At 44.4% G+C, this 15,301-nt stretch overlaps 1 protein-coding gene across 1 annotated transcript in view; it reads left to right on the plus strand.

The window, feature by feature from the left end:
- peli3 (pellino E3 ubiquitin protein ligase family member 3) overlaps positions 1–15,301 on the plus strand; it is a 39,155-nt gene that overhangs the window by 7,609 nt on the left and 16,245 nt on the right. The window contains exons 2-4 of the mRNA XM_083789336.1: positions 6,491–6,691; positions 12,494–12,623; positions 15,198–15,299. Of these exons, the coding sequence (XP_083645462.1) occupies positions 6,519–6,691; positions 12,494–12,623; positions 15,198–15,299 (405 nt within the window). The 5' untranslated portion in view covers positions 6,491–6,518. The remainder of the gene's footprint in view (positions 1–6,490; positions 6,692–12,493; positions 12,624–15,197; positions 15,300–15,301) is intronic.

The following is a 15,301-nucleotide window of genomic DNA, read 5'->3' on the forward strand; positions in this document are numbered from 1 at the left end:
CTGTTGACTCAAAACGGGGAAGCTGCCTGCTGGCGTGCCTCACCTTGTTGGTTCACCATACACAGCCATTCTGTGAACCCTTTAAGGTCGCTGTTTTCTGCTCACAGCACCCAGTTAAACTCCAATGTCTCCTCAGCCCTAAATGTTACCGAAAGCCATCCGTATCTGGCGGCAGAGTTTCGCCCCCAACACTGTGAGTCCCTTTATCACAAAGTTGCTCATGGTGACAGTGGCTATGGGTTTGTGATAAAGTTAGAGGAAAACAATTTCAGCAACACTTGCAATGCTGTTGAAAAACATCATTTTCTTTTAGAAGTTGACATGTTTCAGCCCTCTGGCCTTCATCAGTCAGGGGTCATCGCGTTTGTGATGAAGTCAGTGATTCCTGCTACTGTGTTTGTTTTTGTCTGATCGGAGATCTCTGCTAGGCTTTTACACAGTGCTGTCTGTCATGTGTAAACTGTGTAACGATCCCCCAACAAGCTCTCTTGATAACAGATGAAAGAACGGGGTGAGCCGCGTGTACACCCAGGAGACCCGCCTGCTTCCACTTTCATCTGCAGACCCTGGATCTGTATAGGCTATACTTCCTGCAGTTGTTACTATAGCTCTCTGAAATCGGCATCATTTGAAATTCAACGGCTCTAGCAGTGATTCCGAAACATATTAATTTCATGGGCCCCCCAGTTTCACACGCATTATGCTACAGACCCCCGATTTAATGGCATTTCTATCTCTGGTACCCCAGTTTATATTGTAAAACCACAGTTAATTTAACTCTGAGAGTGTACAAATGGAACCAAATGGACCCTTTCTAACGGGTCCATTTGGTTCCATTTGTACACTCTCTGAGTTACAGACCCATAAGGGTCCATTTGGTTCTTAACTATCTCTAATCGAGCTAGGTACCCCCTGGAACTCCCTCAGGTACCCCCAGGGGTCCCCGGACCCCACTTTGGGAACCATACAACATCCTGATAGAATATATGTAGCAGCTGCGGTACTAATATTGTAGCGAATCCTCACATCAAATATGCCCATACATGTTCTTTGCACTTAATAGAACTGTGTTTCAAGAAAAAAGCACAAAAAAAGAAAGAAAATACTGTTTTTACTCATATGGGTATCAAGCATCAATAATTGACTCTGAAGAAGTACTCTACTAATATATCCAAAGAGGGCAAAAACTAACTACGGTAACATCTACCAAAACGTTGCTGGAACCAAAGATTGTCAATTAGCAATTAGAACCCCTGAGGCACCCCTGAGTGGCGGTGGCTCAGGGGTAGAGTGGCTGGATGGTAAACCACAAGGTTTGCCAGTTCGAACCCAGGCTCCCCCAGAGTTAGTGTCGAAGTGTCCTTGAGCAAGACACTGAACCCCTAATTGCTCCTGGTGTGCTGGTTGGTGCCTTGCATGGTTTTACGAAAGTGTGTGTGAATGGGTGAATGTAATGCACAAAACCCAGGGGCACTCTATACCTAGGATAGTGAAGTGGGCATATGGCATAACATAAATTGCATTGGTTATTTATTTCTAAATTAGTGCTTCATGAGAGAGAGAGAGAGAGAGAGAGAGAGAGAGAGAGAGATGAGATAAAGGACATAAAGATAGAAGATGACGCATAATGCATGTCATGAGCTGGATTTAAAGCTGGAACCAGTGTGCCCAGACTACATGCTGATGGTGGTATTAATAACAAGAACCACAGGTGAGCCTGCCACCTAATGCTTTACTAAGACTCCCAAAGCTGATTTACAGAATGGACATAACACAAAAACAGGAACAAACTAATCAGGTCAAGTATGACATTTGGAAAACAATTAAATTGTATTTGTATGCTCAATGTATAAAATGCAACATTATTGCAGACTTCCGTAGGCCCGTGAATGGAAACACATTTCCAGTAAATAGTGAACACTTTCCATTTGAATGAAAGAAAAACACTTAATGAAGAGACTGCATACGCTACAGTATATATTGGTGCAAAAGGAACGGAGGGTGAAAGAGCAAGTCGGGGATGGCTATTGGGAAAGGGAAACATTTATACACCACTGTTGGCTTGTGGGATTTCTACAGTGTAAAAGCCTACAGAGTTTCACATTTAACACATTTGGATTTAAACACACTCGATTTGCCACCTCGAATCTAAAGTCATTCGACGTCACCGTCGGCTGGATCTGCCCCAGCATGCCATTACATTTCACTGTCAAAAACAGTATTCACAGTGATATTTAGCGTAATTGACAGACTGTCCGCGGGGATTGACGACTTTAATATCATTCCGCCTGTGGCCTGCGCAGTGACAAGAGCAACATCTAAGAGAACAATAAGGCACGCCGCCGCTGTCGTGGATTTGTCCACCGTGAAAACCAATAACCCAGTCACACCGGCCGATAATATATGTTTTCAAAGCTGGTGCGGGGGTGAGCGGGGTGTATATATGTGGGAGCTTTTAAAAGGGCTGAGGAGGAGAAATATAGTGTGATCAGTGTTGTCAAGAATTCATAATTTATTCCCCGGCTCCTGAGTTCATTTGCCGGTGCGTATATTTAGCCCTCTGTTCATTCGTCTCCGCAAGAAGGGAACCGTTCCTTCTCTGCCCCCCCCCCCCCCTCCTCCCTCTCTCTCTCTCTCTCTCTCTCTCTCTCTCTCCTTTATATCTCCTCCTCACCCACACACTCTACACACAGCGTGCTCACTCTTTCCCCTGCAGTATAGGAGGAAATTGAGTGAGAGAATGGTGGGAGTATATTAGAGGGGGAAGCCAGAAAAGAGAAGGAGATGGCTTGTGTTGTAGTAGGACACCAGTGTGGATGGATACAGACTTGTAGATGGTGTGTGTGTGTGTGTGTAGGAATCACATGCCACGTTGTTGTTGTATGATAGGTGTGATGGTGTCAGTGTGTGCACATCACCACCGTGACCCGCGCTGTTGAAAATGCAGTTTTCCCCCCCAATGGCACCATGCTGAGACTATACGGAGCATGCACCCCGTTATCTGTTATTCCTTCTCTATTATTCTCTTATTCCTTTGTCTATCAGACAGCCTTTCTTTGTTTCTGCCCCCCCCCCCTCCCCTTCTATCTGTTTTGCTCTCGTACACTATCTCTGCCCCCCTTCAATGTCTCTCTCTCTCTCTCTCTCTCTCTCTCTCTCTCTATCCCTCTCCACCCACAGGATGTGGCTGTGGGTTGATTAGAAAATGCGTGGCACAGAACAGGCAATCCATCACCCTGCCAAAGCATAGCTCGGTTGCGCAAGCGCACTCACTCACTCACTCACTCTCTCTCACTCCCTCTCTCTCTCTCACACACACACACACACACACACACACACACACACACTATACCAAACACACATAGTCACGTGCTGAGACGTACAAAGCAGCAGCTCCATGTCTTCTGAAGGCTGATTCATAGCTGCACACCGCTGTAGTATACACTGACGATGGAAGAACTACAGTATAGGAAGCTCTCGTTGCGACGTGACGCATTGTGAGCTTGTAGATCGGCTGTTTTCAGCGTGCGACACGATGGACAACCAAGTATAAATTAGACACCATAGTCCCCCCCCGCCCCGGCGGCCTCCTCCATCTCTCTGTCTCTTTCCACATAGGCTCATAATCCATCTCTTACACATAGTCATCAGCAGCCCCACGGAACACCTGGTGTCCCATGAACGCTCGCATTTCCCTTCCTCACCTCTCCCCATCTCCCAAGCCTGCTCCTCCCCAAAACCCATCCATCCATCATCCATCCACCCACCCACCCAGCCAGCCACCCAGCCACCCACCCACCCATCCATCATCCATCCATCCATCCACCCACCCACCCACCCATCCAGCCACCCACCCATCCATCCATTCATTCATTCATTCACCCATCCACCCAGCCACCCACCCATCCATCCACCCACCCATCCATCCATTCATCATCCACCCACCCATCCATCCATCCATCCATCCATATTATGTCAACTGTACTGTCTTTTTCCGCGTTGCTAGATCAGATCACAGTGGGAATCAAGTGCAAGGTGCCATGTGATATATATATACTCTTCCTCCCTCCACGGAGGCCGCTCCACCATAGTAGCACTTTCTATTTCTGTTTTGGCTGGAGTACACTTCTCTCCCCTCCCTCTCTTATATCCCTCCATCCACTCTCCCTTCCACTCCTCCATCGCTCTCTGCCGCACCACTCAATATCCAGCCAAGGCGGTATATACGGAGCTGGGGGGGCTAATGAAATGGCGACTGGCTCCCTGAATCCGCTGTCTCCCATCCGTCATCCGATTATGAGGAGATATTCTCCTTATTGGGCTCCTGTTAGATGGCCGAGATTCAATAAGGTTCAATAATAGGGACGCAAGTTCACTTCGGGGGGGGTGAGGTAGTCCGTGTAAGGTCGGCGTAGCCACTTTGTCCAGACGTGGCTTAGTTGAAATTAAGCTTTTTTGCGAGGCGCCGAGTCAAGGTTTATCTGGGAAATCATACAGAAAGGAAGGATGGAGCCGGTGGCAGAAAACCGGGTAGATGTTTTCAATATGACGGCATCTTTTAGTTCCCAGGACTATTATCTCCACAAAGAGCTTTGAGGGCTTTGCCACATGGCTTCCCCAGTCCCACCGCCACTCACTTTACACTGTGTAGGTGGTCTTGCCCACATTTGATTAATAATAGGTTTGGAACATTATGCGCTGGCTTAGAACCTGTGCGCCTCTCGTTGCCAGTGGAGACGGGCCTTTAGAGAACGTTTGTTCTCGCGTAAAAAGGCTAATGTAAAAAATAGCTGCACAAACGGTCAGAGAGAGAGTACATAAACAAGCCCACTCTTTGAGCATTTGATTATGTTTACATTCTCTCTATTTTCATGCCAGTTTGTGAAGCCTAAAACCCTTGTCACCTGGAACACACGCCACCACGTTATTATTATTATTTTTTTATTTTTTTGGTGTGTATTAATTAATGCGGAACGACTGGATAAAAGCATTGAAATGCCAGAGCAATATAAACCCGGTATAGAAATGGAAGCCGATAATGGCGCTCCTCTGCGCTAGCCCCTCCGTTTGATGGCCAGCGTGCAGGGAAAGGTTGCAGCCAGCCTCCGGGGATTCGTTAAGAACCCTGGGTACGACGACAGCTCGTCGATTGATCCGTATCTGGTTGTTAACGGTGAAAGCTTTGTGGAGGGTGACGTACGTGGCCCTCTTGTTTCCCAAAATGTTCTTAGTATCTCCGCTTGTTCCCAAGCCCCGGAACACTTGACGGCGGTCATAGAAACTCAATTCTTTACTGTGAGAACAACGGCATAGCCGGGCAGAATAGTGACAGAGGCCATAGATGCAGGTGTCCTTTTCTTCATCGGCCTGTGTAAAAACAAAAGAAGACGAAGACGAAGAAAAGAGGCAGGCATCACTTGTACCCAATCCTATTAGGATGGGCCGACTGCTTTGCAAATGCACATAGTCAGCAAACAGCTAGCTTTGGTCGCATAATGGGGGGGGGGAGGTGACAATTAGCAGAAGAGCCAACGTGCAGAGAGAATATCTGACCGCCAACCCAGAGCAAACAGTAATGAGACGTCTATCTTCAGCCAATTATTCCTGAATTTGTTTTGTTGGCTATTTGGGGAGTTTGAAGTAACAACTAAGGGGTACAAAGGAGAGGGACTTGCGAGCATTTGCTTGACAATTTGCGGCATGTGAAAATAAATTATACACATCTTTTTTAGAGAGCATATATATTTCCGGCCTCTGTGCTGCTTGCAGGCATATTAGTATGGTGTGGTAGAGGGACAGTCACAGGGGTAAAAATATTCATTTCACTGCAGAATCACCTAGGTGTTGTATCGCACAAAAAGTGCTACGCCACTGCATATGGCACCTCCCCACCCAGTGTGGATATGAGATAATGGTTGTGATAAATGGATGGGCGAAGACATCCACAGGCAAATGAAAATATTTTTTGCAATACAGCATTCTTTGACATTCAAATGGGCGGGGGGGGCTATTCAGTACCACAGGTGTGATGCTGTTTGTCGTCACTACAGGTTGTGTGCTCTTTCTGCACGCATTCTCTCTCTGTCTCTCTCTCGCTCTCTCTCTCTCTCTCAGCTCCCAAACTGTAGAACAAACACCCCATTGCAGTTAGAACTGCAGACTCACTCCAAATCTCCCATGGTAATCTGAAGACTCACCTCTTTAGCATCCACTAATACGGCCTGTAGCACTTGCTATGTACAGATGGCTGCCAAGATTCATGTGTAGACCTGGCATCCTATAATTAGTAGTTTCAATGTACAGAATAGATTATAATTGTTTTGAAATTATACTGTTTAGATTCTTGGTTTACCTATATGATCGTCCAAGATCACTATTTCTTGATGTATTACTGTAAGTAACTGTGCATCGCTCTGGATTAAGAGCATCTGCTGAGGCCTAAATTGTAAATTGTCTGTCCCTCTCTCTCTCTTTCTGTTGCCCCATGCAGCGTTGAGTCCCCGTTGTGGCCGGTGGGCATGGTTTTGGAGGGCAGCTCAGAGGCCCTGTGTCCCCCCCCTTCTCTGGAGCTGCGTCCGTCCTGCAACAAGAGCCAGCCCTCGCCTCCTCTGGGCTCCGGCTCGCAGCCCCACGACGGAGTCTTCCCGGGGGACAAGGAGCCCGTCAAGTACGGCGAGCTAATCGTCTTGGGGTGAGACGCCGCGCCAGTGTTGATTTTGTCGACTAATACTAATTCTATACAACAGGTCGTTTCGAGGAAGCAATCTGATTGGTTGAAACGGCTTCTAGCCGTGGATCAAACCAGCACCATTCACCACCTTAATCAAAACAAATAATTCAGCTGCTCTGTTTTCCCAGAGCGCTAGCAAACTTGGTGGCTGGCTAGCTAGTTTCTTGGGACATTTGTGGTCGTAGTGACTACATCTGTCATTTCAGCGATTTTCTTAGTTTTAAGGGTAACTGTTGTAGAATTGCAATATTACACTCGAGGGTGTTGTTTAACGTGATTATTGCCACTTCAGTGATGCTTGCGGAGCTCGACTTTGTCTCGTTCCTGACCGCATCACTGTCGTGGCAATAATCACGTTAAACCACACCCTCTCATGTAATATTGCCTAAGTCGTCAATATGTTTGTCGACTACCTTTTTTCGCTGACGACAACTGAATGGAAACTACCGGTAGATGAAAACTAAGCAATGATGACTAAAACTGGCCCAGGCCGTAGCGTAACGGTCTGGGCACCGGACTGGTAATCCAGTCGCAGTGTGCCGCGGGTTCGACTCCCGGACCCGACACGGCCTTTACTGCATGTCATCCCCCCATCTCTCTCCCGTTTCCTGTCAGCCTACTGTCTGTCCCTTCAAAAATCAATAAAAGGCGTAAGCCGCAAAAAAAAAATCTTAAAAAAAAAAAAAAAAAGATGACTAAAACTAAGACTAAATAATATTGACAATTTCGTCAACAAATAAAATGTTAGGAAGGGACTAGTGGACAAGAGATCCAGTTATAAGTCATTTTACACTTGGTTGCATACTGAAAACGCTGAAAACGCGTCGTAGATCAGTAGATCAGCAAGTGTAAAATCAGCCATTACGACGCCATCAAGGCCCGCCAAAATACATTTTAGTCGACTAAAATTAGACTAACACTAAAACATTCCATGCAGGGGACTAACATGTGACTAAAACTAAATGAAAAGAAAGACTATGACACTGCACTACACGACGTACACGTACAGTACAGTACAGGTCATTTTGACATGTTTACCCTAACGACCTATTCTAAGTCTATACGTTGGCTATGTGCGTTGTCGGCCTCATGTGCGCCCATGCAAATCTGAATTAATCAACAAATAAACCACCCCTCCTGCCTACATCTTGTAGCAGGGCCTGCAGTACGCACACGTTATCCTTTTCTTTCTGGTTGAGCAGCACACAGAAGAAATAAAGAGCTCATTTGACTCCATACAAAGATGCCATTCACACACAGTGCGCAGAGGAAGCATGCATAGGCAAATTAAGGTGAAGGGGAGAAGAGAGAGAGAGAGAGGATGAGAATGACGGAGGACGAGCAGAGAAAGAGTGGCAGGGAGACTGAAAAGGAGTGATATATAAATGATATGATTAGGGGAGGAGATCGAGACAAGAGATGACATAGTGAGAGTTAGAGAGAGGGCAGATAGAGAGAAAGCATGAAGCAACATCATCTACATATAGACTTGGAAGTTGGTATATGATGATGCTCTCCTGCTGTTCCAGGCCCAGATAAGAGACGCAGGTGTTATATTATATTCACTCCTCCTTGCCCTATTGATCTGTACGCTGATGGATTATATGGCTTTGCGCTTCCAGCCACCGACATTTTACGAGGTCCATCCAATCATGGCTTCACAGCAGCTAATAGAACATGAGCGGGTTTTTAATGTCGTTACATATACCGTGTACCACTACGCTGCCTCATGCCTGGGTTGGGATTATCATATAGCTGTGGACAAATAAACAAGGGGCATTTCAGCTGCATCGTGTGTGAATGGAGGAAAAGCGGCGAATATGGGCAAATCCGATTTCCTGTACAGCCATGGGAATATTTTGCCATTTGCCTCTAGCTTCTTTCATTTCACGCTGTGCTCCATTTCTCATCACATTATATTATATCACCAGACATTTCCATTTTGGTTAGATTGAACATTTATTTTCTATGCCTATTCCCTTAGTGAATCTTTCTTATAACCAGAATCATACCATATACTTCTTGGTTTTGGGGAAGATGTAGACTGACTACATGTCTCCTCCGATACACAACAGCTTCTTTTGTGAAGAGTACAGCTTGGGATTTGGATCCCAATGTAGCCCGCTGCCCAACCCAGCACAGATCTTACAGGAGCAGGTGGTCTTTAATACATTTTGTGACTGAAGTCGATAAAACAAAAAGGCGTCTAAATCCTAACATTTGTCAGTGGTGCTCAACCTTTTTCATGTCAAGGACCCCCAGAATTATCTCTATTGGGCCACGGACCCCCATCTCAAAATATGTCGTTCCAGGGACCCCCCATGCAGAAGCCAATATTTTAATTTAAAAATGTTCGCTCTGAAATATATATTCAAAGACTTGTGCCACATTTTCACGATTTTTCAAAAATAGCAGACCTACAAGCTCGTAGCTATGAGCTATGAGCTTGTAGATCTGCTATTTTTCAATAGCTGAATGCTGAACAGAATGCTTAAAACACCAAAAGGGGTTCCCGCCCAAAATGGGTTAAATTACTGCGGACGGGAATGGGTAGTGACGTATATTTTCTTAGCAACTTAAAGAGAGAGAGAACGGACGACGGTGCAGTAGTAAAAAAAAACTGTGGGTCCTGCATGCCATTGGTGCAGCATGGAGTCCACAAACATCATCAAAAATCATTGTAATCACCATCAAAGCCGGTGATTATACAACGCCAAAAGCAAAGCAAGGGGGCAGCGGTCTGCAACATTTGGATTCATTTCTCAATTGTTACCGACAGAAACGTGAAGCGACCAATCCATCACTGAAGCTCAGGCATGCTGCTGGCCTGGGCCAAAAGGGAAATGAATAAAGCACAGCATCCACAATTCTAGCCCCAGTATATGTTCCCTCAGCACAATACGCTCATTCTGTAGCTCCGAGAGGAGGTCACACCCTGGGCCTCTCCCACCGCGGTTCAGAAACGGCGCATGTTTCCACAAGGAACGCTTCTTACCCTTTTCTGCACAATGAATCCAAAAAGTGAAGGGCCACGAACGTTTTACACTAATTCAAACTGAGCGTAGTGCTGAGGGAACATACTGGGGCTACCACAATTCCACACACTCTACACTACAAGCTTTTTGCCCTAAGACCTTTTTTGCCGATGGGGTCCCAGATCGGATATAGTGTAACCAGTAAATGTGACAGAGCTCTGATATTATTGCCTAACGCACAACACAGATTTTGTGCATTATTGTCACAACACCTGTGGCAATATTCGTCATCCACAATGTCTCCAAACATTTCAGTGACTAAACCCTCAGGGGAATTTTTGTCTTATATTGGTCGCTGCTACAAAAAAAAAGAAAAGACATAAGTGTCCTCTGAGACAGCCAGACAGGGAACACCTATAAATAATCGAGATTCTTTACATTTGTATGTAGGAACAGAATGCAACACAATGCATACATCAGGCAGTCGTCATAAAGCACTGAGCATAATGCAATGTCCTGTAATTTATTTATGCTACAACACTTATGTCAACGTCCTCATTTAAACCGAGAGGTTGTGCATTGGCCAAGCATACACTATCGCATTCATTAGTTGCTTTATGACTATAAGAGCAACCTGGGGACCGCCACTTTTTTTTTACATTTAATTTAACCTTTATTTAACCAGTAAAAACCACATTGAGACTGAAGTCTCTTTTACAAGTGTGAACTGGCCAAGACAAGAGGCAAAATAAGTGACACAGCTCTGCCAGTAACACAAAATACACAACAAAAAAAAAACAGGACAGACATACAATGCTCATAAATACAGTATCCAGTACTGAAGAAGCTCAAAGGGAGAACAGGAACGCGACCAATAAGGACTAATAAATAAAAACTAAGCTACGGAAATTGCTAGTAGACTAAAAAGCAAGCAGACATTTGCTATACACTATTGTGTCGGGTGGGTCCATCATAGACCTACCTGACACTGACACAATAGTGCTGGGGGTCCATGCACCGCCATTCCATGGGTTAAGATTAGGGCCGGGTTTTTCTTCCTTGTTCATTCAGGTTGTAACACTTGGTTCAATATCACTATAATAATGAAGTTACCGGTAGGTTAAGAATGAAATTTCAAGGACGTGGTGCTGTGACACCCCAAACAAAATATTGTGTCTGTATATTTATTCTATAAATGTACAGTATATAAGAGTAGACCCATGTCCACACAGCACATTTATGTTTGTTAATTTCACCGTAGACTTCTTGTTGATTAAGTAATGCAGATATTTAAAATAATGAGAGCGTAAATATGAAACCAAATGGACTCGAAAGGGTAAAGGTTTCATGTTACACTCTCAAGAGTTAAAGATCTATAAGGGTCCATTTGGTTACCAACTCTCCATCATTTAAGTTTAACTGGGGATATTACATGGAACGCCTCAAGGACCACTGGTTGAGAACCACTGGTCTAGGCAGGGGAAGTATGGATTGGGACATAAGGTTGGAGAGTGATTTTAAACATTTATACTGTACGTGCGTGTGAAATATGATTTTTAACATTAACAAAACACAACATGTGGCGCAACTCAAGAAAGGATCAAAGTCATATTGTAAAGTATCTACACTCAGTTCAAACACTAACCTATAGCCAACATAAAACAAAAGTCACAACACAATCCTAATCTTACCTGCCTATAGTCTACTCTAAACTAATCTAATAATAATAATGAATTGCATTTTTATAGCATATATAATCTATAATCTACTCTAAATGTACCTGACACCCAGCAATCAGCACAGACATACTCCTGACTCTGACAGACTTGTGTGCACGCACGCATGCGCACGCACGCACAATACACAATACTGACACATCGTTACAAGAAGCTCTCAGGACCGACAGCTCGGAATAACTACTTCGATCTTTGCACAGCATTGAGTACGCGCAGGCAGCTTCTTTCAATTGTTACCGATAACAATGGAAATGGAGGAGAACTTAAATTTTGAAACGTTGTTACTGACGACAAGTATATGCATCCATTAATAAGTTAACCAACTGTCAAGCAGTAAAGCGCAGCCCCGCTGTGCCGCTGTCCGTGGTGCTGTGAAGGCTGATAGCCGTGTTTCTGTTTGTATTTGTGGTCCCAATGGAAATATTTGTGGGAAGCAGACGGTACTTAAACTTAGCTGTGGGCGGTAAAATATACTGCGCACCGCGGGCGGTATGCAATGAAACCCATTACGGGAGCAGAGACAAGAGATGACAGAGTGAGAGAGAGAGAGGGGGGTGGGGAGGGGGGAGAGATATTGAAAGCAAAGCATGTCATCTACATTCTGGGAAATGGTACAGAAATCCACCGGGAACGGGTGGGAGTGGGACTAAAATGGAATTTGCACGCACAGTTTGTAAATTTGGATTGGAATAATGTATCGAAAGCTCTGGTGGGCTGTTGATTTTATATTCATTATTTCTTATTTTTTTTTACCACAGTGAAGCCAATGTAAGTGTATTGTTCTGTGTCGATATGTTTAATGTATTGTTTTGTCTATGTACTGTATTCATTGTGTTGTGCCCGAGGACCCCCTCTAAAACGACATGATACATCTCAAGGGGCTATCCTCTAAAGGAAATACAATTTCCATAATATAATGGCATTTGGGCATTTTTGACATTTGTATTCATCTATCTATATGCCGTTCACCTTTACTGAAATTGTTTCTATAAACCTGGTTCATCGTAACATTTTAAAAGATCCAACTGCGTTTTGTTTGTGCACGCACACAGGCACAATGGCTCTCTGGTCAACGGGGACAAGGGTCGCAGGAGAAGTCGTCTCGCCCTGTACAAGAGGCCCAAAGCCAACGGTGTCAAACCTGATGTCATCCACAATGTCTCCACCCCTCTGGTGTCAAAGGTAAGAGAGCCTCGTATCGGGTCAATGGGATGGCTCATTAGTACCAGCCTCGGAAAACAAGGCTTTTATTGTCGTTCGCATTCCCACAACGCATAGCATGATGAGTTGTGGGCTTGTAGATCTGCTATTTTCGGTGGGGCCGGCAATTAGGGAGGTAACAATGGGTGAGCCCATGGTAGAGCGCTTTGGATAAAGGTGCTATATATACGTAACCATTTAGCATTTTTTACCATTAATAAAACATGCTTTTGAGGATTCCACGAGCCCCAAGCTGAAAGAGGACCCTAATGAACATGCTGTCGTTTGTAGATTTCTTTTTTTTAGGAATTCTGCGTTTCTAAGCTCTAGGCCAAATTAAACACTATAGGCTACAGAAAAAGCCCAGGGCTATCTTAACCTCGTTTCACTCTCAAATGTATCATCCTGGCGTGTTTAGAGTAAGCCCTGTGTTTGAGGATTCACACCTGAATAGCCTAGGGTTAGAATCTTTTAAAACACTGACAGCAGGGAACAGTTGGAGCACACAAGCTGGATTAGTCTGGAAAACGAACATTCCCTTGCTTTGGTCCTAACCTCCCTTCAACACTGGTGATCTTGACCCTCCCTCAGGGGGATGATCCTGAAAAGTACAGGTGATATAACCCTGCTCTGGAGAGGGCTTTAGGAAACCCCCGGGCTAAATACGGGGATATCTCACATTCTTGTATGTTGTTAGCTATAATGGAGCTGTGGTAACAGGCCAGGGCCACTATTATTTCCACACTCACTCCAGAGGGCCACAGCACTGCAGATTACTGTTGTAGCAAAGAAATGCCCATCTGCAAGCTCAAAGCTTGCAGATCAGCTATTTTTGCTATATTTGAATTGAAATCCTGAATTATTTTTTGCTATTGGAATCCTGAAAAGTAACATTTGAAATATATATATTTATATATATATAATTTCAAATGCCTTTAATTATAGTCATGTTAACTTATATGGACTAAATAACTAATACATTGGACGTAAAAAAAGACAATAAGATTTAAAATACTAGCCAGTAAGCTACAGACTAATTAAAGTGGGTCATGTTTGCATGTTTGGAATTGGAATTGTAACAGCTGAAATCAATAATATATCAGTATTCTGATAATATAACCTGAGGGCGGCATTAAATGCTGCATTAACCGCGCACTGCTGGCCTTGGAAAATAAATATAGAAGATAAAGAACGACCAACCATTTTGACCTCGGAAGGTCTTCTTCAGGGAATGATACAGAATATTGTAGCAAATTGGGGTCTGTGGCCTAATAAATAGAGTGCTGAAGTCCTGACGTCACTCCATCACCCCCTGGGTTCTCTTTGGAGAATAACATGGGGTCATCTTAAAATCGTGGAATTGTGGTCCAAAAATAAACAAACTGACCCGGCGATATCGCCGGGGAGGTGTCTGTATCGTTTAGGACAGTCGCTCATATGTGATACGAGTCCGTTTCTAGCGAAAATGTAACAAATTCGCGTTTTCTCTCAGTTGACTCTTCATATCCATAATGATTTGTTTATTTTTCAAACACAGTTCTTATATGAGGCTGATCTAAAATCCCCTTATGGGGATTATAATGCAAATTAAAAAAAAGTACACGTACACGTGGACTTATACACTAGACATTCCAGTCTGGCCTTCGGTAGAGTATGTTTTTGCTGCTGCTACAGCACTCTGTACATAGAGGATAGACTATAGAGGATAGACCACGGGAACCAAATGAGAGTTCTTGCGCTTGCGGCGTGTGACTTGACTGGAATCTCCTTTTGTGCTGCGTTGATAATGTTAACAGTCCCCCCCCCCCCCCCCCCCCCCCCCCCAGGATATTGCTATAAATAATAACGTGCCATTTATGAGCTAGCCCAGGAAAATAGGGGCCTGTTACACGATACCACTTGTTGCCAGCGGTGACTGTCGTCGTGTTTCGCAAATCTCTGTTCTTCACCCGTGTGTACACTGCCATGAATGCATCTTTTTGTCCCATCAAAAAGTGAAAACAATTCATGAGCATTTCATGACTTACCGGTGGAAGGGGAATACCAGCCTCTTTTGACAAAGAAGAAAGAACCTTTGGCACTCGAGTCGTTACTTTGATAGGATTTCATTAAACAAAACGGTGTTTGTTTGTTTCCGTTACTGACCTATTTCATGATTGTTATTGAATGCCCCTAAAGCACATCTTAAACACCTGACATGAAACTTACAACACTTCATCAAAATGCTATTGTTATTTTGGTGTTCTCGCTTGTATTTCGGAATATAGGTCCATTGTGCCTAAAGCTTACCCCCCCAGCCTCCTTTGACCTGCCCATGGGACTTACTTATGGAATTGACCTAAATTATGAAATCTAAGTGAGAACACACATCAGAATAGCATTTGAAATGAGTCTTATTGTTGTGCTTAGTGTTTAATGAGCATTACAACATTGCAGTGTTGCCAGTTCTGGTACCGGTAATCCACGTATGCAGGCTCTTTCCCAGATGGCCAAGCTTGCGCACACCGTGCCGTGTGTGTGTGTGTGTGATGTGTATAATGTGTTTTGCATCGACAGGCCCTCAGCAACAAGAGCCAGCACAGCATCTCCTACACGCTGTCCCGCAGTCACTCAGTCATCGTGGAATACACCCATGACACCAACACAGACATGTTCCAGGT

The sequence above is a fragment of the Protomyctophum parallelum genome (assembly GCF_964188405.1).
Source record: "Protomyctophum parallelum genome assembly, chromosome: 18".
Lineage (NCBI taxonomy): Eukaryota > Metazoa > Chordata > Actinopteri > Myctophiformes > Myctophidae > Protomyctophum > Protomyctophum parallelum.